Source organism: Nasonia vitripennis, chromosome 1 (genome assembly GCF_009193385.2).
Source record: "Nasonia vitripennis strain AsymCx chromosome 1, Nvit_psr_1.1, whole genome shotgun sequence".
In the NCBI taxonomy this organism is placed as follows: domain Eukaryota; kingdom Metazoa; phylum Arthropoda; class Insecta; order Hymenoptera; family Pteromalidae; genus Nasonia; species Nasonia vitripennis.
In genome coordinates, this window is record NC_045757.1 from 20,495,871 (window position 1) to 20,520,969 (window position 25,099).

General features: G+C 37.7%; 2 protein-coding genes across 3 annotated transcripts; both read left to right on the forward strand.

Moving 5' to 3' along the window:
• Positions 1 to 4,935: 4,935 nt before the first annotated feature.
• Positions 4,936 to 23,794, forward strand: LOC100117618 (glycine-rich cell wall structural protein). Of its 2 annotated transcripts, XM_008214703.4 has the most exons (7): positions 4,936 to 5,495; positions 6,257 to 6,318; positions 6,937 to 7,181; positions 7,272 to 7,602; positions 7,693 to 8,036; positions 8,079 to 8,253; positions 23,052 to 23,794. In XM_008214703.4, exons 1-7 carry the CDS (start codon positions 5,478 to 5,480, stop codon positions 23,083 to 23,085), a joined length of 1,209 nt encoding a protein of 402 aa, XP_008212925.2. In that variant the 5' UTR covers positions 4,936 to 5,477; the 3' UTR covers positions 23,086 to 23,794. The 2 variants fall into 2 exon arrangements, with proteins under 2 accessions (XP_008212925.2, XP_001601801.3); XM_001601751.6 differs by having other exon boundaries at positions 4,939 to 5,495; positions 7,693 to 8,253; positions 23,052 to 23,791.
• Positions 16,169 to 18,243, forward strand: Or177 (odorant receptor 177). Its single transcript, NM_001190630.1, has 9 exons — positions 16,169 to 16,312; positions 16,403 to 16,525; positions 16,604 to 16,721; positions 16,806 to 17,064; positions 17,131 to 17,253; positions 17,347 to 17,437; positions 17,774 to 17,910; positions 17,998 to 18,133; positions 18,196 to 18,243. The coding sequence occupies exons 1-9, from the start codon at positions 16,169 to 16,171 to the stop codon at positions 18,241 to 18,243; spliced, it is 1,179 nt and encodes a 392-aa protein (NP_001177559.1).
• Positions 23,795 to 25,099: the final 1,305 nt, after the last annotated feature.

Here is a 25,099-nt window from a genome sequence, read left to right on the forward strand (position 1 = left end):
ATAGTACACAATATATATGATGATTTATATTCTTATAACAAAAATACTTTTCCATCAGTATCTAACAGAGCTCAATAGCTAAGCTTAGCTCTTTCAGTTTTAAAATACTTATCATATTGCTAACAAACTTTTCTTGCGCTCATCTAACATGCTAACGAAATTTCTTTTTGTCTTCAGAGCTAAAGCTCTTTTATTACGGATCTAATTATTAGTAGACTGTCGAGCGCTGGGTTTCCCAATCCATATACGAACATACCTTCACTATAGACTTTCCGGCTAAAATACTTTTGCAATGCGTCTCCACCTGTATTACGCTACAGATAGTAGTCTTCGCAGGTAACCGTAATATAATTAACCTTACATAATTGACAAACAACAAAGAAGCATGATGTCTCTGTTTGCATTTCGAGTTTTGAAAATAATATCCGAAATTTTTAATTTCTAATTTCATTGAAAAAATTCCTCACCCCAATTGAGTCTGCTGACAGTTATGTCCAACAATATGGGCGTTCCTTAAAAGCTGTACTTCGTGCCTGCAAATTTTTTCACTAACTTGTAAATGTAAAAATCATTGTTAATTGTGCAATATCAAATTAAAGCGAATCTGAACATGGAGAAGCTTGAGCCTTTTTTATTTCTCTAGCCTAGTTTAATAAGAAAAGCTGCTTTAAATGATGTGCCGGAAATAAATACGTAATTAGAAAATTGCTCTACTTTTATTCCATGTCTTAACGTGAATAAGGAGGTTGACATAATAAAACGATAGGCCAAGTCCAGAGAAATTTGAAATTGAAAAAAATTGTTTGTATTCCTTGTTGAGATGCACTACTATATACAACAGCTAAACATGTTACATTTTTTTAAGAGTTAACTTTTTCCAATAATTATTTAGACACCTATATAATTATATAAACATACTGCATATGTATTTACTTTGATGCATGCTTATGATCATGATCCGAGCATTATGTTCTATCGGCAAGCATAGGAATCATAAAAACACAACTTGACACTTAGAGAGCGATAAAAATACATCGTGTAATAAGCTCATACTTTCTCGATGCATGCGCGGATATACTTCCTCTTTCCGTGCCAGTACATATTACACTCAACTTTTATTATGATTTATAAAGTTGCTACTTGGCTGTATATCGTCACTATATATTATAATGAAATTCGAAAAAGTCTATTTCTGTGAATTTAAATATAGCGCGAGGTATATACCTGCTAGGAGCAGTCGGTCCCAAAAATAAATATTGGCCGTTTTGGAAGAAACTAGTTCAGCTTCTGACGTTTTCATTAAAGAGTCCGATGAAAGTCCCACCGAGAAAAATATTCCGCTTATAGCTTGTGTGTATATGTTTAATCGATCGAAACCTGCAGTGGCTACATAAAGAAACGAGTGGCGATCGCTGACTGGACCTGAATTGGGGAGAGAGTTGAAAAAGAGAAGAAAAGCAGACGAGAGTGAAAGGGCAAAGGCACGAAATCTCACGATTCGGAATCCGGCGAACTCAAAGTATATTCACATATCCCTCTCTTTTCACCTCCTTCTATCTCTCTTTCTCACTTTCTATTTCAATCTATCCGGCTGCAACTCATCTCGCTCGAGTTATCCTCGGCTCGATCGCATTGGCCGAGACTGATCTATAAATTTTCGATCGAATGTCGATTATATTCCATGCCTTGAAGTGTATTATATAATAGCACTCCTATTTTTTGCTTAGGAAGCGATCTACGCAATTTGATATAATTTCAATAGCTCGGTAAAAAATAAACAAATTATTACGGTTGAGATTGTCATGCATCTAGATATTTATTTTCTATAAATAAATAAATCTCGTGCAAAAAATTTTGAGTGAATTCAAGAAGTAAATTATTTCACGTGTTTTTACGTTTATAAGTATTGTTGTGGCTGTCATTGTAAAAAAATATAGGTCATTTAAAGATCAGATCATTGCGTTTTGCGTAATAAAAGGTCGTAAGAAGAATGAGTAGTGGGATATGAAAATGTTTGAGGTTTCCACAGTAAAACGCACAAACTGTTCTACTTTCCTAGTCAACAGCATTTCACGGCGACGAGGCAATATAAAAGCAATAACAGCAGTAGCGATAACTCGTGATTCGATTGCGTTCATAAAAAGTATAATATCCCCTGCAGCAGTAGTAGCAGACAACCAATTCAGCCGAGTGTCTACTGCTACCACTTGTTACCCGTCGCGCCTCTAACGAACGAGCTATTCGACGACTGGTGTAAAATCCGAGCGTGACTAGCATTATAAAGCCCGCGTGCGTGTCGTCGCACAGCGAATTAAATGATCCCGCCGCGGATGAATAGCTTAATTGTCTCGAATTCTGCGAAAATCAGCGGCTGATTTATCACGAGCGTACGCTCACACGACTTCTCTCCTTATTCCCTTTCGCTTTCACGCGCGCGACGTAAACAAAAGTCGATTGTCGCGGCTTCTGCCGGCGTGTAAGGTCTAGTGCGTACATGGGAAAAGCTGCGCGCGAGAGTGTTTAGCGGATTTTTCGAGCCGTTAATTTTTCCGGACTACCTCCGACTTGTAACAACGAGTCTTTCGTTGCCTATCTCATCTTTTCTCTGCCTATTTTTCATGCTTTTAGGTTTTTTTTTCAACGCAGAACTGCGCGGGCATCCTTTGTCGAGCGCTTTTCTCGAATCGCTTTGTAGATGAATAGTAGGCGTTATGTGTCTTTAAGGGAAAATATAAAAACTTTCACCGTGATGACCTTCGAAACATTATGGTCCTTCCAATTACTCGCTGTTTCGAGTTTGAGGTGAAGAAAAAACGAAATTGGCACGATTTTCACGATTGAGAAATAAGGCAGAAGTGAATTAAGTTTTCTTCGAAAACAAAGCAAAGTTTTCATTCAAAATCAGATTGTGCCACTTAAGCAAATAAACCCTGCAATTATAATTAAAATAGAGCTCTAAACCAATCAATTCCAGCGCTTATAATAGGACAAAAAGCCCTCGAGACTTTCTCAGACTTTTTAATGTTTTTCACAAAGCAAGGTGTAATTTTCGCATGGATTCATTCCTATAAAAGAAGAACAATGTTTGCTCATTACGCGCGCTTAAAGGATATCATTAGGGTATCATTTAATGACTGCGACGGCTCCATATTACAAGAAACTGCTTCTCCTTATGGAAACGACGGTGGACGGTCACGTGGCGAGTGAGTATATCTATTTTTACTCGAGCGACAATAAAGCCATGCATATCAAAAGAATTCTCAGTCTTATATCTTATCAAGAAAAGTGTGAAAGTCATCATTCGTATAATTTCTTTGCGTTGGCATAATTAGTCGGTAAACAAGCATCTCTGCATGCACCGCGATCTATTTGAATTACAAACGCTAAGGTATCTAATTGCTTTTAATTGCTTTGAAAGGTTGATGCATGCAGAATTCGTAAAACATGCACTTGGATATTTGTATGACAAACGAGTGTTACGCGACTTTGAATATACTATATACTGCATTTTTAATGCACGATATTTAAACTAAATCCACGCGATACTATTTTGCAAGATCCGTGAGATTGCGAATGTAGTAATAAAACTGTCGAAATCAGCGGAGGTCCTAAAATCAAAACGTGCAATTTTCGCACAATCTGCAAAAAAACGGCTAAAAAACACTCCCACTCCCAACACAGTGTGTGTTACACAATCGATTTCTTTTTTACACTATATCCGCGGTTGGGCTAGAAAGGCGTACAAAGGATCGACGACACGCCATAATAAAAGTCGCTAGAAATGCTTGTTTCCGGCAATGCGACACATCATCGGAGATAGAGAGAAAAAAGTGTCTGTTTAAGCTGCTCCGTCGCGATCGGCAACAACACGTGCGCTTGCCTATCTCTTTATAGGCTTGTCACCTCGAGCGATCTCTATGGCCCAGTGATAAAAGCCACTTCCACTGCGGTGAATTTCACTGCAATAAGCGGCCCTTTGCTTTTTTCGACGGAGGTGACGCTATACAGGGAACCGGTTCACACGGAGGCGTAAACACGCCGCTGGAAATTAATATTCATTTTTCCGTTTTCCCTATACATAGTTGATTTACTATACAGCTGACTTTCGAGCCCTTTATGATTGACAGTTCGGGAACTCGATTTATATTCATGAAAATCTCTCGCGGATCGATTTACACGGATATACTTTTATAGTATGTTAATCTTGATATACTATATAATATTGGACAAGTTGATTATGTTTTAGCTTCTCTCTTTTATGGATATGCTGGTCGATCGTGCGCTTATTGTGAAAATTTGTAGTGTGCCAAACCACTCTTTAGCAAAAATGTTTCATTTACCGAAATGGTCTCACAGAAACTCCTAATATCTTGCGGAAGTTACGTGTACGTGATTCTAAAAGGTATATCAGAAAGAAAATTAAAGTCAGGGTGACGGAAAAGGCTTTAATTTGCAATTTGCAACTGATAGAGTTAATAAAATAAGCGAAGTCTAAATATAGACTCTAATTGTTTTTGAAACTACTAATGTATTTTTATTCTTTTTTTGAGATTCCAGAAAAGGTTTCTTTTTCATTGACTCTTACTTTTCATGCACGAATTTTTGACCTTCGGAAGACACGCGATGTCGCATATGATTAACTATGGTGCATAAATAGAATTATATACAGCAGCTACCTATATACTTTTTACGCATAATATTTGGAGAGTCGAAGTCAGCGACCACGGTATACGCAATTAAGAGTGTATTTTTGGAAAACGGTGTCAATCTGATCTTAAATTTTAAGGATCCTAACCAGGTTGGCAAAAATCTGCATCCTATTAACACAGAAATTTATAATACAAATCACGCAACAAATGTTTGGAAATTATTTGACAACCCAAAGTCGACTCATGAATCATTGTCACAACGTCGACGCAAAACTCAAAGCGAACCGACGGCGAAGGCGCCTCTGCAATCGAAAGAGACAAAAACTTTTACTGCGCGCACCCATAGCCATAACCGTAATATCACACTGAACTGCATAATCTCGCAAGAAGCGGTCGTTGCAATTGTAAAAACAGCATTACAGAGAGACACAAGCAATAACGCCTACCTGGGAAACACACAACTCTCGCGTGTGCGCAGATGCTCGTCTCCTCACGGCTCACTCTCTGGGTCACGGTCGTGCTCGTGCGGCTTCCTCGTCGAGCGGAGTGTGCTCTCCCCCACCATCAGGTGGTCCGTGCAGCAACGCACTCTCGCTCTCGTTCACGACGTCTTTCTCTCTCTCTTTCTCCGTTTCACGCGTACGGCAGGCCGGATGGCCGCCCCCGTTCACGCTCCTCTTCTCGGCGTGGGTATAAAATCGCGCAGGCCCCCACATATATATGACAGTGTATGCCAAAGCCCCGTGGCCAAAGCATCCCAGCAGCCGAGCACGGAACAAGTGAGGACCAAGTTTTTCCTTCGAGACAGACGCCGAGGAGTGAGACGCCATGGCAGCTCGCCTCGCTGTAAGGATCTGTTCTTCTTTTGTTTTCTAATCGCGCGCGCTTTTTCTTTCTCCGATTCGCGACGCTGATTTTGTGCTAGTAATCGTATTGTTCGGAAGATGTTTTGTGATTTCCAGTGAAAAGTTATTAATTTATTTTCGTCTATTTTAAAGACAAGTTATTAATTTATAATTTTGTTTAATTTAAGCTAATGTAGCTAGTAACATGTTCTGTGAAAAACTATTCAGTTAATTAAATAGTTATTTTATGAAAAAGAAAATTTGTATTTCATTTCGTATCAGTGCTCTAAAATCTCATCATTTTGAGAGCTCCTTTGTGCGATTTAAACTACAGTCAATTCAAATTTTTAATATAAGCGTGCCAAATTTTATAGTCGTGGTAAAACAATTCAGATCTGTAAAACTAGGGTTTCAATTGGTAATTTTTTCAATAGCTCCTAGCAAAAATCCATGAAGAAATCAAATTTTTTTAAAAACGATCTTACATGCACATCAGGATATGCAGTGATTGCGAGTTTCTATCCGTAAATATTAATCAAGCTTTTAATCTCAAACACTAATCCTTATATACACGCGTAAAACAGTGAAAAGTTTCCATCGAAATGCTAATGTGGCATCATTGACCAAAATTAGTTCACACAAAACTTTCCTCAAAATTGATGCAAAGCGACCGGACAGCATTCGATATTAACATAAAGGAAACCAGCGGTCATATTACTTTCGCTCATGATATATTAAGGAATTGATTTCTCTTTTTCACAGATAACGAGTTTCGTATTTGTCGCGGCCTGGGCATTGGCTTCCGCCACCTTTGGAAAGGAACAGTAAGTGTCTTTCTTCTGCTCACAATTGTTGTTATCCAACTGACTTTGACACCAATATGGTCATGACATGTATTGGTAACAGCTAGTCAAATACCAGTCAAATATTTCTGTATGGTAATGACATTAGGAATCGATAACAACATGTTGTTCGATGAAAGAAATACCATAGATTAATTAATTCGTTTTCTAAACTTTCTTCTGATGTATGCATTACTGTAGAGATATATGGCTATAAGAAGACCATTAAATGCGCGTATACGACAAGCTTTACACTCTAACGTATGGATCCTTTTTTATATCCGTATACGTATATGCTGCACATGCATATTTAGGTTTTCTTAAATAGAATTGATGTATATTAAAATGCAAATAGGCAAATGGTTATTCAAATGTTCTAAATTGCAATACATTAGCAAAGCTATAAAGATCCCGAGCCATTACATTGCTGTATTACTCGGTCATAATATTCAGTCTTCGCATTATAAATTACAAAATTAATGGCCGTAGATAAGATAAACTACGCTAAATGCATATCGATATGTCTTTTAGTGAGTTAGAAATATTTGATACTCGTGAATAAATGCGCATAAATTTGATTGGAAATTTCACTTGTTTCAGTGTCCATATAAGAATCCACCTGCCTCAGGAGCACCACCACGAGAAAGAAGTCCACCATGATCACGGACCTTCCCACGGTGGAGGCGGCGGTGGTATCGAATTCGCTGGATACGGAGGCGGTGGCGGCGGCGGTGGCCACGACTTCGGCGGTAGCTTCGGCGGTGGTCACGGAGACGTCGGCGGATACAGCGGCGGCGGTGGATACGGCGGTGGCGGCGGCCATGACTTTGGCGGCAGCATTGGAGGTCAGTAGAACTTTGACTTGTTCGATTAATAAGGTGGATCCAATAGTCCATTAAAGAAACATTATTGATCGGAAATTTAATCGTGTGTAGGTGGACACGATGACTTCAGCAGCGGCGGTGGTCACGGAGGTGGTCATGGCAGCAGCGGTGGTTTCGTAGCTTCGTCGAGCTTCGGCGGTGGATACGGAGGTGGTCACAGTGATCACGGATCAAGCTTCGGCGGTAGCTTCAGCGGCGGTCATGGAGGTTACAGCTCCAGCGGCGGTCATGGAGGTTATAGCTCCGGCGGTGGCCATGGAGGTTACAGCTCCGGCGGTGGTCATGGAGGATACAGCTCCGGAGGATCCAGCTTTGGTGGTGGCCATGATGATCACGGATCTAGCGGATTCGGAAACAGCATCTCTTCTGGATACAGCAGCGGGTACGAAATGATTTTTGGAACTGATCTTTTAAGCAATGATCAGGTGAAAGAAACAGAAAAATCTAACAAGTGCATTCTTGATTGCTTTAGCGGACACGGCGGCGGCTACAGCTCCGGTGGTAGTCACGGAGGTGGTCTGGGTAGCTACAGCTCCGGTGGTGGTCACGGAGGTGGTCTGGGCAGCTACAGCTCCGGTGGTAGTCACGGAGGTGGTCTGAGCAGTTACAGCTCCGGCGGTCACGGCGGTGGTCTGGGCAGCTACAGCTCTGGCGGACACGACTCCTACTCGTCCGGTGGTCACGGCTCTTCTTTCGGCGGTGGTGACTCCTACTCGTCGGGTGGACACGGCTCCTTCGGCGGCGGCGACTCCTACTCGTCCGGTGGTCACGGAGGTCACGGCGGCGGCGACTCCTACTCGTCCGGTGGTCACGGAGGTCACGGCGGCGGCGACTCCTACTCGTCCGGTGGTCACGGAGGTCACGGCGGTGGTGACTACTCGAGCTCGTTCGCCTCCGCCTCGGCTTCGGCCTCAGCCTTCAGCGGCGGCCACGGCGGCGACTCCTACTCGTCGGGAGGACACGGATCCTTTGGTGGCAGCAGCGGTGGCGGCGGTGACCACAGCGGCTTCACTGGCTATCACTATAAGAAGAAGTAATTTATTCAAACGAGCGAGAGAGAGAGTTTTTGTATTTAACCGAAAGAACGATGGAGTTTGCTAGCCGGGCTCCGCGGAACGAGTTCTGGCAAAGAGCGACTGTGTGGCGTATTTTTTTTATACCGATGGCGATTATCGTACGGCTGACACCCTTACTATGCTTACTAAAACACAATACCATTTTTTTATACTTTGACGGCTAGTTGCATTGTGTGCTTTTCTGCGAGTCGAATGCCAAATATTATTAGATCTTATGCTATCATCTCAGACTGTGACGAACACTCGTAAAATGCCTCTCCATGTGTAAACCGAACTGCCTATCTGTTGTGTTTGCAGACCTGTACTATATGCGATAATTTTGTTGTTTTGTAAATATTGTCATGTTTTTTATAGCGTTTTTATGTTAATAAAGTATTTTTTTACCTTTGTAATTTAAAACTTGTATCTTTTGCATGATTGATCCCCGAGTTGGCAGTAGAAAATAATTTAACAAATTTGTATAGTGATTCTGTTGAATAATAGAACAGAATTGTAATTAAACAGTCGTTACTGCGACAAATCGATAGTTTGAAAAGCCGCCGCTTTCACACCGGGAACATCGTAAACATAAGCGTTTCATAAGCCATCAATTATGAGCACTGATGATACATTGAGAGAGTCAAAAAATGTTCAAGCCGGCATTCAAAAAGAGAAATTCCAACAACGCAACGGAGGTAACTGCAGTATCAGCAGCATCAGCTTGTAGACCGATCAGGAAGTACCGCAAGTTCTGCATTCAACAGTCGGAGCGTGAATTTTAAATTGCTCTAATAAAGAATAGTCTTGTATAATCAATGGCCGATGTACGTATAAAATCTACGAAGAAAGAAGTTGCGGAAAAAAGCGCCGGCGCGCTGCTGTGCGCGCAAAAATCGCATAATGAGCCCTGCGAGCACGAGAGAAAGAGGAGGGGATCCCGAAATGGAAAGCACGATGGAGTGGAAAGTGAAAGGGATGAATCGCTGACGGGAGAATAAAACGCAAGATTTCACTTTATAGCATTAAGCAGATTACGGTAATGTCAAAACTGCGACCTTTGCCGTGAGACGCGCGAACGCTCGGCTACTTTATTACTTCCGACATTTTAACGCCGATTGCCGTGATTAAAGCGCATTTGCAGTACGCGTGTCTGTACGGCATCTCGCTTTTAGCTCTAACACATTTCTTTAACATTATTAGCGCGTGTTCCTGCGCGTAGCGCGGGTTTGCGTTTATTGGATGGCTTGTTTTCCCCGTACAACTAGTTTAATAATATGAAAGAATCCTACCTATAGTACCTATAGTATCCTACCTATACATTTAGAATATAGTTTTTAACAATCAACAGAAAAATATTGATAAAAACTAACACATATTTACCCAATCGCAACTTTTAAGTGTTTGAATCATCATAAATACAATAAATCGTGAAAAAGGTCTATGGCTAGTGATACTTAAACAAATAGACAGCATACGAAAAATTCCATCCGCACTGGTAAAAAGTTATAAGCAATTGAAAAATCTTGTTATAAATTTGAAATCAGAGAATTTTATATATTTTAAACAAATGTAATGTTAAAAATTTGGTATTCAAAACTCTGTAATAGTACATCAACATCATCATCAACATATTATTAATTTATTTATTGAATATTTTCACTACAAAATATAGTTTTTTTATGAGTTAACTGTATGCTTATTTCCATTGGGTGTCAATCTTATTACTTTATTACTTTAGTTAAGCGGTTACGTTGAATGACATTGCACGTATATTATGATCCTTTCACTGAAAACAAAAACACCCGCAACTAAACGAGTAACCTTGTTACCTATATTATTTCATAACGCTTAAATATTGAAAAGTGTTAGTCATGCAACTATTATACAAATATGCTGATTTGAGTAATAAGCATAATATCCATTGCGCTTACAAAAAATCGCGTAGAAATGCGCTTATAATTTTCTTACAAACAAGCAGAAATACTAAGCATTTTAATATATCTATACTATTAAAAGTTTCCAACCTATTTCTTCAACATTTTCATAAAATAGAGCAACAAAGGGGGAGATGGACTATTTTTGTAGCGGGGGTAAGATGGCTACGGCGTCCATCAAAACTCAAATTTTTGTCAAACACGCTTGAAATACAAGCATTTTGTCATTGATTTTTTTAAATGAATAAAACCAGGTTAATTGTATAAACACACACTTTTAAAAAGTACAGATTACAAGGTTTCAATAAAAAATATCACAGATGCAGAATACAATTCGTAGGATCCACCTATTTTAACAGAAATAAATCAAAGAAACGGCAATAACACACACCACTTATTAGAGTGTAGCTTCAGTCCAAAATCTTTAAAAATGTTATTACAAAAATTATGCTGATTGTATAATTTTCCATATGATGATTTGAATTGGTTTCATATGTTATTATTGATAAAATAGAAATATTGCATGAATCATCTTTTCAGTCATGTATAAAGCTTGTAAAAATCGAAAAATCTTCAATATTGATAAATTATATTTTATGCGTATACAACTCGGGCAGTTTGCATAGGCTGTCGTGAAAAGCACGCAGTGACTCCACGTCCCATATGATTTATGCACTTGCTACCAAGAAGATACGTAGTGCCGCCGCTTTTTCGCGACTCTTTACGATCGGCAAAGAAGCTTTACAGTGGTTCGATGAAAAATGTCGACATCGGTGAAGTATGTGTATAAGCATCCACAATACATCCGGAGGTGCTCAAACTAATTGAAGCGAGGAGAGAGTGAAACATTGAGTGGGGTTTTGTGATGGGGAAAATCTTGAGTGCTGCACGCGGCGGCAAAATGAGCGATACGCTACGCCGCTCACGATTATGTTTACGTTTATAAGGCTTCGTCGCGGCAAGTGTCTTTTTAGTTCCTTACCTAGCCTGACAGCTAGTGCAGCATTGGTTGCAGAGATTTTAGCCGTTCTAGCGCTAGTAATCCCTGGTGGCATCTATCAACATGCAACTGAGAATCGCATTTGTGAGTGATAGTTTTATTATGCCTTTATTTCATGTAAACAAACGCAACAGTTTCTTTGTCTTTTAAGTCTGCGTTTTTTAATGACGAATCGCTTGAATCCATGGGTACGGTTCTACAGGAAATATCGCAATAAACTCAACTCAAAAATAAAAAGAAACTCTGCAGGGGTCACTCCTACCGGTCCACCTTTCTGCAGTTTGTTACGATATTTTAAATCCTTAAGTTATACCTATAGGTAACAAGTTATCTACGTTTAAAAGCACTAATATTTTGTTTAATGATTAGCTATACATAGTTGCTCATCATCAAAAACGTCGAAAAGTGCAGCCTTAATAGCTTCGTAATTAAAGTATAAGAAATTTTTATAAAGGATATTTAAGAGGATGTGGGAGCTGAAAACACTGTTTTTCTGTTCCATATAACTTTTTGAATAAAGCTTGCAATAAAAAACCATGACCAGAGCGCCATAGTGTTGAGTTTAGTGAATCATTCTACCGAAAAAAAAATACCAATCGGACTTTTGGTTTTTGTAAAAGTTGTGAAATACAAGCGGGTGTTTACACGTGTTCATGCGATTACAGCGCCAACCTGAAACACCAATTTTACTTATTAACTTTTTTTAATTTGAAACTTCATCAATATAATGAGCAGAGCGCCATAGGTTTGAGATAAGTGAATCATTCTACCGATAGAAAATGTCAATACGGCTTTTAGTTTTTTTGGCATTTGAAATAATAAATACCCCGTGGCGAATTTGCGAAGCTATAGCTCCCACCTCCCCTTAAAAAGGAAGAACCATTATTTAATTTTGAAAAACAAATACTGTAGGTGTGTTTCTCATACCATTTTTTATTAATTTTGAATTAAGTTATTGCATATTTATCTGTAGAAATACTCATCATAGTATATAATATGCATACATAATATAAAATACATGTATATATACTTACATCAAGTCAAAATTTTAGATTTCGTTTTACGCCTTATTGATGTTGACATCAGTAGTAAATTGTACGCCTATACCCGGTGGCAAATCACAGTAAGTTCATACTTAAAATTAATCTGTGATAAACTTTTTTCATAAATTAATTAGACTTCTAATATTATTATCTGCATTAAATTTTAATTTCAGCACACACATTCGTATTCACGTACCTCATCATATACATAAGCATACTCACACAATCGTCAAGAAGATATATATTCCAGTAAAGGAACATAAAAAAGAAACTCACAAACTCATAGAAGATGCTTGGTAATGTAAACGAAGAATTGCAAATAGGAACAGTCATATCAATTAGAATTATCAAAAATTGTAGTTATCACAGTTTTACGATTAAGAAATGTCCGCGAATTTACGCATAGATTTTTACATAGTCTTAACTTTATGTATAAATGTTCATTTGAATGAATAAATATGCTTGGCGTATGATTTTCTTCTATTTTACTTTTTGAATACACATGCAAAAATAACACCTAAAACTTAATTTTCACCCCGATTACAAAAAAAAAACATGAAAGCCTTAATAATATATATCGTCGCTCCTAACGAACAGTAGTACATGTCAGATTTGCCACGAAGACTAGTACATTTCATTTTTGCCGCGAAGACTAGTACATTTCAGATCTTTCCACATGAAAATATCCAACTGTTTTGAAGAAAAACAAAATATTTATTTTGGTTAAAACTAATGAAATTGTAATATTTTTAAAGTTACCAAATAATTTTTCAAAAATTTCGAAATTTAAATTTTAATCCAATTTTAAATTGATTAGAATTAACAAGAGTCAATATATTTTAACACGGAAAACAACAATTGAAGTCGATGGTTGATACCAAACATTAGTTTCTATTAATTTTTCTAGTCCTTTTTGTATGGAATTTCATCGATTCCTATCGATTCCTGTCGATCATATTGATTCAAATCAAGTTCTTTTGCAAAAAATGGGATTCAGATATAGCTTAGAATTCAATTAATAATTTAACCGATCTCTATTGACTATTTGGCAGGGCCCTGGTAGAAACGGTATCCAAGTTATTTGGAAGTTCTGAGGTTGTCAATCTCAGAAATTGATAGTTTTCATTGTCAGTTTTTGTTACAAGATGTAACGCTTTTTATCCTAGTTTTTTGGCAGTTTTTGGATTGAGTATTCTTAACTATTTTTTTCCGAAGGTAGTTGGTGAAATAATACGACACAGGTACACGTGGTTAATGGCGATTCGAGGTTAGAATTGGAAAATCATTACTAGCAGGCTTGTATTCGAGTTTTTTTAATGAAAATATATAGAATAATAATTTGCATGCGAAAAATCATCCGAAAAATTTCGAGCGACCGGGGACTCGAACCCGAGCCCTGCACAAGGATAGCCGCTCGCCTTAGCCAACCGAGCTAAGTAAACGTTGTCATTTGACTAACTATCTTGGGCATTAGTTTTCAAAAACAGCTCGATCTAAGAACTGCCAAAGAACTAGGATAAAAAGCGTGACATCTTGTAACAAGAACTGACAAAGAAAACTACCAAGTTCTTAGCTTTATCACCATTTTAAATCGGCCAATTTTTACCAGGGGATAGAGCAGTAATAACTTCATCAACTTTGTACATTGCATTATGACTAGGTAACATACAATTTGTACGTACAGGACAAAATTCCTAACTGTTTATACTGCTAGAATCAAAAAGAAAATTATAAGTTTTTAAGTCTCTAAAATGGTCTAGAGAAATAATATTCCTTTGTATAAAATTGTCAAAATGGGCTGCAACAAAAGAGTTCCTGCTAAATATATGTTAACAAACACCAAGGGTACACACGGACATAGTATATACGTGTTCGCATTGTCTTGGAAGCATCGCTTTTATTACCGCTACCATATTATACACTCTGCTCGATACCAGCGCTGGCCACAAAACGAAAAAGATGATGTACACATTTACATTTCCGCGGTTTTTCGCGAGCACACATGTTGGTCATCAATTTTTTGTAGACGATACCCTGGTAGAAAATTGGCTGGAAGATCTGGCCGCGAAACTATCTTTTGGGCAGTTCCGAAAACATTTTCTGCGCAGAAATTTTCGAAGAATTTGCGCAGATTTTGGCAGATTTGGCCATAATCTGGCCGGGGAGTTAATTCTAAAAAGAGCCCCTAACCTTAAATTATAAAAGTGTACATCCTACAATAAATAAGAACTTCGTGAATATTGATGGAAATGAGTCCAGTTTTGTTATTCAGGGGTTTTTGGGGTCGCTGAACACGAATATCGCGGCAGAAATACTCTCAGAAGTACCTGGCGCCCAGGGTAGACAGTATTAATATCGTCACCTGGAGTTTTGTTACAATTTGTAACATAATTAGTCGAAGCTTGATACTCGGGGGGTTTTCGAGGTCGCAGAACACGAATATCGTAACGACAACACTCTCCGAGGTACTTGGTGCCCGAGGTGGCCAGTATCAACGTCGTCTCCTAGAGTTTCACGGAAAATTAACAACATATTTTGTCGAGACTCTTTACTCGGGGGTTTTCGAGGTCGCAGAATACGAATATCGAAATGGCAACGCTTCCTGAGGTACCTGGTGAACAGGGTAGGCAGTATCAACGTCGTCTCCTGGGGTTTCATGGAAAATTAATAACACATTTCGCCGAGACTCGCTGATTGGGAGTTTTCGAGATCGCTGAACACGAATGTAGCGACGACAACGCTCCCCTAGGTACCTGGTGCCCAGGGTGAGCAGTATTAACGTCATCTCCTGGAATTTTGTGGAAATTTGATAGTAATTGAGTTAAATACGTTACTCAGGGATTTCTCGGGAGACGGAACATGGATATGGTGTTCTACTTAAAATAATTCTAGGAGACGACTTTGATACTGTCTGATGTTGACACGTCGCTACATTCGTGTTCAGCGACCTCGAAAACCCCCAATCAGCGAGTCTCAACAAAATATATTATTAATTATCCGTAAAACTCTAGGAGACGACGTTGATACTGGCCACCCCGGGCACCAGGTACCTCGGGGAGCGTTGCCGTCACGATATTCGTGTTCTGCAACCTTAAAAACCCCCGAGTAACGAGTTTCGACTAATTATGTTTTAAATTTTATCGAAACTCCAGGAGAAAACTCGTTTTAATTTATGTATAATTTCAAAATGCTTACTATTATTTTGTTCGCCACCAGATTCTGGCCGAGTACCGTCGCCACTGGGAGTAGATTTTGCCCAGATTCTCCAAGATATTCTGGCCACCCAGCATAAAATTCGCCAGATTCTGTGCAGATATGGGGCAAATTTTCTACCAGGGTAGCATTTAAAAAAAAATGAATCCACCTGATAGTTGAGTAACAAAACTACGCTTGTATCAAAGTATATGTTATAGTTGGCATTATACATATTATAGCTTTCAATATTATATATTACTACAATAGAATCTTCACTCGACTAAATCGATCAACATAAAGTGATGGTTGCTAAATTTCCAGAAACAGATAGAAACTTATCGAGGCTAATAGCAGGGTTTGAACTTTCTCGAACTAAAGGCCGAAAATGACCAAAGTTGGTAAATAAAGTTTCATAATTAACATAGGTATTTTGATCACTTCCAGTGAACTTCTTGTAATTCAAGTTGTAAATATACACTTAATACTTAATCATATACATTTGCGTTCTTCATGGAACGATTTATCCTAAGATTATAGATATGTACAGGGTATTTCAGCGGCAGCTGATTGAGTATAATGTAAATGTACTATAAGTCAAAATGGATTTGTTTGATAGCAAGTATTTTGTAATCGCTCCACTTTTTAGATGGCTTAAAAAACCTTGTTGATGCACGTGATGTACAAGATTTTTATGATAAGTATTGATGTAGTATCTGTTAAAATGGATTTATTTGATGGGCAATACTTTAAACTTAACAAGATTTTTTTGACAATTTGCGGATTATGGCCTTATCAATCAAAATTAAGAAGAAGAATCACTTTTGCGATGTTGGCAAGCAGCACACTACTGTTTATTTTTACACTTGTAAGTGTAAGATAGTATTTTGTGACTACAGCTTGCATTTTTTCTTATATTACTTTTAGCAACTAATTACGTACGCTTACTTTTTAAAAGGTAGCCGGCATTCTATCACAGTCGAAGTTTGACTTCGTGAATACTGAAGAGACATTTATTTTCATATTTTACTGTTCTGCTGGTCTTCTTAAGTGCACGATTCTTTATAATCAGCAAAATAAGGTACGTAAATTAACTTGTTCAATTAATTTAATGAATTCACATTGGTTGACCGTTTATCTATAACTTTTTTGAATCTAGATAAAGAAATTATATGAACGCATAGCGACTGATTGGAAACAATTGACCGATACCTCAGAACGTGACATATTACGATCATTTTTATTGGAAGGCCGAAAGTTAAACTTTATTATCATGAGTATCATGAATTATACTATTCTTTTGAGTATACTTTACGATACGATCATTCCATTAGTTTATTGATAAATTTTACTATTTTCAGTTTCTTGTTCTTCTGCTTTCATAATATATTCGTGCGTCGATTTACTTCCTCGAATACTCAAAGAGAAATCAGAATATCATCGACCACATAGCTTTCCTTACTACTTCAGACCTATGGTAATAAATGAAAAATTGTACGATTTACAAGTTGCCGTGCATATAACCGTTATCGTATTTTACGCTGGCTTTGCGTATATGTCTGCCATCGCAACGTATATATCTAGCGTCAAACATGTTTGTGCTCTATATGAAATCGCCAGGTAATTTAATATTACTTGCTAAATCCGACTTTATTAGTTGTTTCAAATATCACCTCATGATTCTAGATACCGATTACAAAATGCAGTTTCATACGATAAAAGCAATAATTCACTGCTGGAATTAGTAGAAGACACATCGATAGTTCCTAAGTTAGTCAAAGTTATCGATATGCATGCACAAGCTCTCAGGTTGAAAATATCCACAGTAAATTTAACAATTTTCATATTAATCGAATCAGAATAATTTTGTGAATATTAAACAATTTTTTCTAAATTTTGCAGAGGCATACAGATAATCGAGAAAGTTTTCAGTGCTGACTTTTTCGTCCTGGAAGCTTCTTCTTTAACTGCTTTGGCAACTGACGTATACGAAGTAAACGAGTAATTAATAAAACTATGTTTATTATTATTTACGCACGCTGAGAAAATTTACCGTAAAAATTATTGCAAAGTTGGGAAAGTAATTCATTACTATTTTCATTATACTTATGATTTGAGTGCAACAATTATGTAACGTACTTTTTAACGAATGCGGGCAATTATATCTAATAATTTATTTTATAATAAATTAAAGTACCAACAAAGGCTGCCATAAATTTATAAGAACATTATCGGCGTGCAGTATATTCTCAGTGTATTTTATTTAGTCGACCATAAATAACGCATTTTTTATATTTATTAAAATAATTTTACATTTTGTATTTTCTAGTTAAAATATTGCAGAGCGAATGTTCGTACATTTATACGAGCTAAGCTATTAACGCCGATTGTTATAATCTATTTATTTTTTGTAAATTGTTCTGGAGAGCAAGTTATACAAGCATGCAACGATATGCGTATAACAGCGTAAGTATACAAACAGACATATGAATACGAATTTTCCATGGTTTGAATTGTGAAACAATTCTAAAAAATATCACTGTTGTTTATTAGATATTATATCGATTGGTATAGAACATCTTCGAGGGCACGAGTTTTCGTGCTCATGATCATGCGACGCACTTTAAATCCCAAGTATTTGACAGCAGGAACTATAGTAATGATTATATCAATAGAAAACTTTGCAGCGGTAAATATATGATAATATTAGTTATTTATCGAAAATGCTCAAATTGTACACATATTTTCAAGATAATAACGACTGCTTGGTCAATCGGGACGATACTACTGACTACGTAAAGGCACACTAGAAATGAAGATGCAAACGTTATTGCGGATAATAATTGGCTCTGCTAAACATTATCTTTGTAATAATAAAGAAATAATAAACAAATTCAAAGATCTTTAAATTTTTACTATAATAGTAATTTGTATTGTAATTTTAATATGATTATTGCTTCCTTTCAAAATTAGTATAGTTCAACAAGGACAGTCGATTTACTCTCAATTTCTTAGTCTTATTTTCTTTGTTCTTACTGGAACATAATGGGAAAAAATCCAGTTCTTACATTTTGTAGACGCGCCTATTTAAGTGATTTATTCATTTTAAGATTTCAGTTTTTTCTAATAAAGTTATTGAAGAAATTGATAAAATTAATTGCTCCATATGAAAGAGATGAAATTACCTATCTTTTTACCGCAGAGAATTCATATTATTGTACGTCGTTCTTTTATTGTAGACCTTAAGTGTTCACAAACATAAAATAGTCTAAAAAGGACCGTACATTTACTCTTAAATCACTTACTGAAATGAACTACTTAATATATGGGGAATTCTATCGGAAAAATGCCATTTTCTGGTTGGAGAAACCGAAAAAAAAAACAAATTTTGGGGCACGCAACCGCAGCTTTTTTTTCTTATTGTACATGTTTAAAAAGTGAAAAGTGAAAAAGTGCCTTGTGACACTGTTTTATAGGCCCTTCAAATTCGTCAAAAAATAGCCATTGTTCAGCGGCATATACCTAATGCATTAGGGCACAAACATAAAATGTATTACAGTAGGATGAAAGAACGGGAATAGAGCTTCAATTAAAAAAAATGCGTTAAAAATGCTTGATTTGGTCAAAAGTTACGCACAATTGAAAATGCGGAAAAATTATGAAAAAAGATACAAATTTCTTGACTTCGAAAAATCCTGCAATTTTCATGATTTTTCCGCATTTTCGATTTTTCGTAACTTGAACAAATAATATTTTGAACAAATCAAGCATTTTTAACGCATTTTTTTTAATAATTGAAGCTCTTTTCCCGTTCTCTCTAAAACGGGTTAGAGCACGAACGCGAGGAATTCGTGACCCGAGGTTACTAAATCAGGAGACAAGTACATACGAAGAACGATGACGAACTCTGATCCACCCGGTAATATCTGTTGAGTGGACAAAAGCTTTCCCTATGCTCTGAAGTGGAAGACCCACCAGAGGAGAGCTGCTCGCGTGTTGAAGGAGGTGACTAGGGTCTATCCACTACGCACGCCCCAAACGCTTAGGTAAACCACGCAGCTATTAGATTGATGCGTGAGGTGCTGCCGTCTCACCATGAATCTACGACCAGATGAGCCACCTAAGAACAGGGTACTACCATCCTGCACCGATGACACAACTGATGGGGGATGGGAGAGGACGTTCTAATAAAGGGTCAAAATTATTTATATTTTGCAGTTATTCATTTATTCTTTTAATAAATATTTGTGAGCGATGCTGTATCTCAGCCTACAGGAAATGGAGTGGACTTCACACATACTCTTCGAGAGCCTGGGGCTCATAGACTACTAGGTATGGTGGAGACCAGAGCAAGCAGCGAGTACTACCATTCGCACGTTACTCAGTTGAGAGCCAGATCATTAATGCTCGCTGCTGGCTCCGGGACTCCTTATATACCCGAGTTGCTCCCTCTCTCCTGTGTTTGTGGGAATTCTCCCCTCCTCCTGCGGAGTAAGGGTAAGCCGCCATGTGGTGGAGGAGAACTCGCCGCCTGCGCGCGGCCAGAATGTCGTTGGCTTTCGAGTCTGACGGTTGTACTCTCAGCAACTCAAACTAATAAAGTCACTCTTACAGAAGTCCGGTTGCATCATTTTCCTCTCCGAGCTCTCCTGGAGGTAGTGGGGCTCCACATAAGGTCCAGCTGGACCACGTTATCCCACATGTTACATGCGCGTACGCCATCTACCCGCGCATAGGTAGACTATTTACATTTGGCTACTAGCGCCACTCGGTCGGTAACTTACCTACGCCAGGCAAGTTATCTGTTGCTGTTCTCTTATCCCCGCGCTGGGCCTGCCGTCACATCTCATTCTACCGTAATACATTTTCTGTTTGTGCCCTTATGCATTAGGTACATGCCGCTGAACAATGGCTATTTTTCGTCGAATTTAAAGGGCCTAGAAAACAGTGTCACAAGGCACTTTTTCACTTTTCACTTTTTAAACATATACAATAAGAAAAAAAAAGTTGCAGTCGCGTGCCACAACATTTGTTTTTTTCGGTTTCTCCAACCAGAAAATGGCATTTTTCCGTACAATTCCCCATACACATAAGGCTCAGTGCAAATGAATCTGTATTGCTGAAAATTATTCACATTGTATTCGATATCACGATCATAATGGCAAACACTTTATAGAATTATGTATGAAATTAATTTAGCTTGATTCGGAAACGTACGCATATATATATCCCTTGGTGTTTACAGCGCCCGTATAACAGGCTAGCCAATGCGAGTGCAGGGCTGTGCGTCGTTGGCTCGGTAGTAGAGCGCACGCCTATAGAGATCTCAGAGACATGAGGACGAATTCTCCTAGTAGCTCTACTTTTGTGCGATTCTAGTTCCCGCAAACCCCGTTATAATATCAGGTTCGAGGTAAACATTTAAACATTAATAGTTTAAATACCATAATCTCATAAAACCATGAGTATTCTTAAAACATACTGACCTTAAGTTAGCAAGTTATAAAATTTAACAAAAATAATAATGTTCAATCATACAGGATATACAGAGTGAGTTAGCTTAGGTGATCAAAAGATCTATCATTTCCTCGAATTCGAACATATTTAAAGCCTCCCGTAATCATACGACATAATAAACACATTTATTTAAAAAACGATTTTTAGCTCAAAAACTAGTCGCCTAAATGGCTTAAAACATTTACAATAAGTATATATTGTTGTTATTTAATGTCATGAATTTATCGAAACGGTTGAACATTCAGTATGAAAAATATGATGTTTTTTTTTAAATCACCTTTTTTATCATAAAAATTGAACGAAACAGTCAAACTAAAATATCTTAAAAAAATAATAGGCAATTTCGTAGTAATCACCTAAGTAGATAGAGGATAGATGGAAATGTCAACGATAAAAATATTAAATAATATCTAACGATAATACCTGTGGAGATCCAGTGCCAAAGAAAAGACAAACACAAACACGCACACGCAGAGGCGCCTACACATATGTGCAAATCCAGAAAAACCGGACACTTTTGGGTGACGGAGTGAACGAAATTGAAATTTGAGGGCACACCTCCCAGACCAAATTTTTGGGTTCTTTCAGCCACCTAGAACCCGAAAAACCTTGGGTTCACGCGATTACGACTACAGGAAAACACCAGATTCAAGGTCTCCGCTATTTTAGGACGTTGAAAGTAATTGCACGGAAATAGCTCATTTGCTTTTAAAAAAGGGAGCTCTAGTCAAAAAAGCAAGAACTCGATCTTCTACAGTATACGACTTGGCCAAAAAGAATTGCAACAAGCCGTTATTGCAGCTGCTGATAGAAACCGGCAAAAAGGAACTCAACCTAGAAGATTACAAATCCAGTAAATCCTCGGAAAACATCAAGTTTGAGAAAAATAATGATTCGCTGCTGGTTCGTGTGCTCAAGAAGAACACGATTGAAATAGCAAAAACATACCACCTGCAAAAAAATGCTCCGATACTGAATGCAATTTAAATGATTTCCCACACCCTAGATAAATTTGTAAAACGCCTTATTTATATATTAAGTATTTTTCTATAGTAAGTAATTTAATAGATCATTGACTGTTCTTGTTGAACTATACTTAATAAGTTGATTATATATAATGCGTAATTCTATATTAACTTATCTTAACAAAAAAACTAGCTTCATGTCAAGATAATCAAACTTGTAAAAAAACTATATTAGGACACATTTATTTCAATAAAAGAATATTTGTCAAAACAACGATATTTTGCTGAAACCCTTTTCTTCTTGTTTGTGCTACTTTTCTTATAGTAATAACTAGTCGCGCAAAGCTTTTGAACTCAACATATTATGATTAATCTTTTCTTTCCGTCAACAAAAATCAATTGCTGACAATCTTCTGGCTCGGCGACAAAAATAATATATTGTGTACCAAGGGCGTAAAGTTGGCTTTTTTAGGCGTTTACAAGCCGCAGACCAGTACTGCATCCACACGAGGCCAAAAAGTCCACTTAGCCCTTAGTACGTATCATATTTTTTGTAACGCATGGACTGATTTCCGCGTTAACCCACGCACACGCACACATACACACACGCGCACACACGCACTTATCTAAGAGCGGTCGTAAAAATTGAAAAAAAAAACGTCGTACAGTAGTAGCGTTAGGCATTTGCAACCCAGTTAATACCAAGAAATGTTATACCCTTAAGCATAAAACTAATTAATTCATTATCAACAATGAATTATGCGATTTTGTTTGTTTGCAAAAACGGTTACTTTTATAGTCTACTCAGGTATATAAACCGTTGTCCATTAGGACGCCGGGGAACGGGAAAGTGGGCGGGGCGACGATCCTTTACACTGACCAGGGGGTACAAACTGCTACTTGTCGCCGCCAGAAGATCATTTCTGAGTGAACCTCGAAGAGCTCATTCGAAACTAGCCGTTATTTATAACGATAAGCAAGCTAAATACTTAGTAAGCTTAGTCTAAGCGATTAGAAACCATATCAGAGCCAGCTCCCTAACTTTGAACATCTATCATTTGTCATTTTTTGCAGCTTGTACCAACTAATTTTCAATTAATCATGCCTTCTTCTCATTTGTTGCAGAACTCCGAAGCCACCAGTACCGACGCCATTGTAACCTCACTGAATCAGCTGAACCTGGGCCACAAAAAGTCAAAGGAAGTATCTTTACACGATGCCGTCAAAGGAAGCGATTTTAAGACTGTCGAGACGCTACTTCAACAAAAAGCCAAAGTAAATAAGCTCTCTGAAGACAACTTGACACCTCTTCATATAGCAGTGCAAAATAAGTCGTACAGGATGGTCCAGCTTTTATTAAAATATAAAGCCATTGTCAATCCAAGCAGGAAAACACCAGATTCAAAGTCGCCTCTATTTTTGGCCGTTGAAAGTAATTGCACAGAAATAGCTCATTTGCTTTTAAAAAAGGGAGCTCTACTCAAAAAAGCAAGAACTCGATCTTCTACAGTATACGACTTGGCTAAAAAGAATTGCAACAAGCCGTTATTGCAGCTGCTGATAGAAACCGGCAAAAAGGAACTCAACCTAGAAGATTACAAATCCAGTAAATCCTTGGAAAACGTCAAGTTTGAGAAAAAGAATGATTCGCTGCTGGTTCGTGTGCTCAAGAAGAACACGATTGAAATAGCAAAAACATACCACCTGCATAAAAATGCTCCGATACTGAATGCAATTTAAATGATTTCCCACGCCCTAGATAAATTTGTAAAACGCCTTATTTATATATTAAGTATTTTTCTATAGTAAGTAATTTAATAGATCATTGACTGTTCTTGTTGAACTATACTTAATAAGTTAATATAGAATTACGAATTATATATAATCAACAAAAAAACTAGCTTCATGTCAAGATAATCAAACTTGTAAAAAAACTATATTAGGACACATTTATTTCAATAAAAGAATATTTGTCAAAACAACGATATTTTGCTGAAACCCTTTTCTTCTTGTTTGTGCTACGTTTCTTATAGTAATAACTAGTCGCGCAAAGCTTTTGAACTCAACATATTATGATTAATCTTTTCTTTCCGTCAACAAAAATCAATTGCTGACAATCTTCTGGCTCGGCGACAAAAATAATATATTGTGTACCAAGGGCGTAAAGTTGGCTTTTTTAGGTGTTTACAAGCCGCAGACCAGTACTGCATCCACACGAGGCCAAAAAGTCCACTTACTCCTTAGTACGAATCATATTTTTTGTAACGCATGGACTGATTTCCGCGTTACCCACGCACACGCACCCATACACAAACGCGCTCTCACGCACGTACAGACACACGCACTTATCTCAGAGCGGTCGTAAAAATTGAAAAAAAGCGTCGTACAGTAGCAGCGTTAGGCATTTGCAACCCAGTCAATACCAAGAAATGTTATACCCTTAAGCATAAAACTAATTAATTCATTATCAACAATGAATAATGCGCTCTTGTTTGTTTGCAAAAACGCTTACTTTTATAGACTACTCAGGTATATAAACCGTTGTCCTTTAGGAGGCCGGGTAGGGGAAAGTGGGCGGGGCGACGATCCTTTACACTGACCAGGGAGTACAAACTGCTACTTGTCGCCGCCAGAAGATCATTTCTGAGTGAACCTCTGCAGAGTGAACCTCGAAGAGCTCATTCGAAACTAGTCGTTATTTATAACGATAAGCAAGCTAAATACTTAGTAAGCTTAGTCTAAGCGATTAGAAACCATATCAGAGCCAGCTCCCTAACTTTGAACATCTATCATTTGTCATTTTTTGCAGCTTGTACCAACTAATTTTCAATTAATCATGCCTTCTTCTCATTTGTTGCAGAACTCCGAAGCCACCAGTACCGACGCCATTGTAACCTCACTGAATCAGCTAAACCTGGGCCACAAAAAGTCAAAGGAAGTATCTTTACACGATGCCGTAAAAGGAAGCGATTTTAAGACCGTAGAGACGCTACTTCAACAAAAAGCCAAAGTAAATAAGCTCTCTGAAGACAACTTGACACCTCTTCATATAGCAGTGCAAAATAAGTCGTACAGGATGGTCCAGCTTTTATTAAAATATAAAGCCATTGTCAATCCAAGCAGGAAAACACCAGATTCAAAGTCACCTCTATTTTTGGCCGTTGAAAGTAATT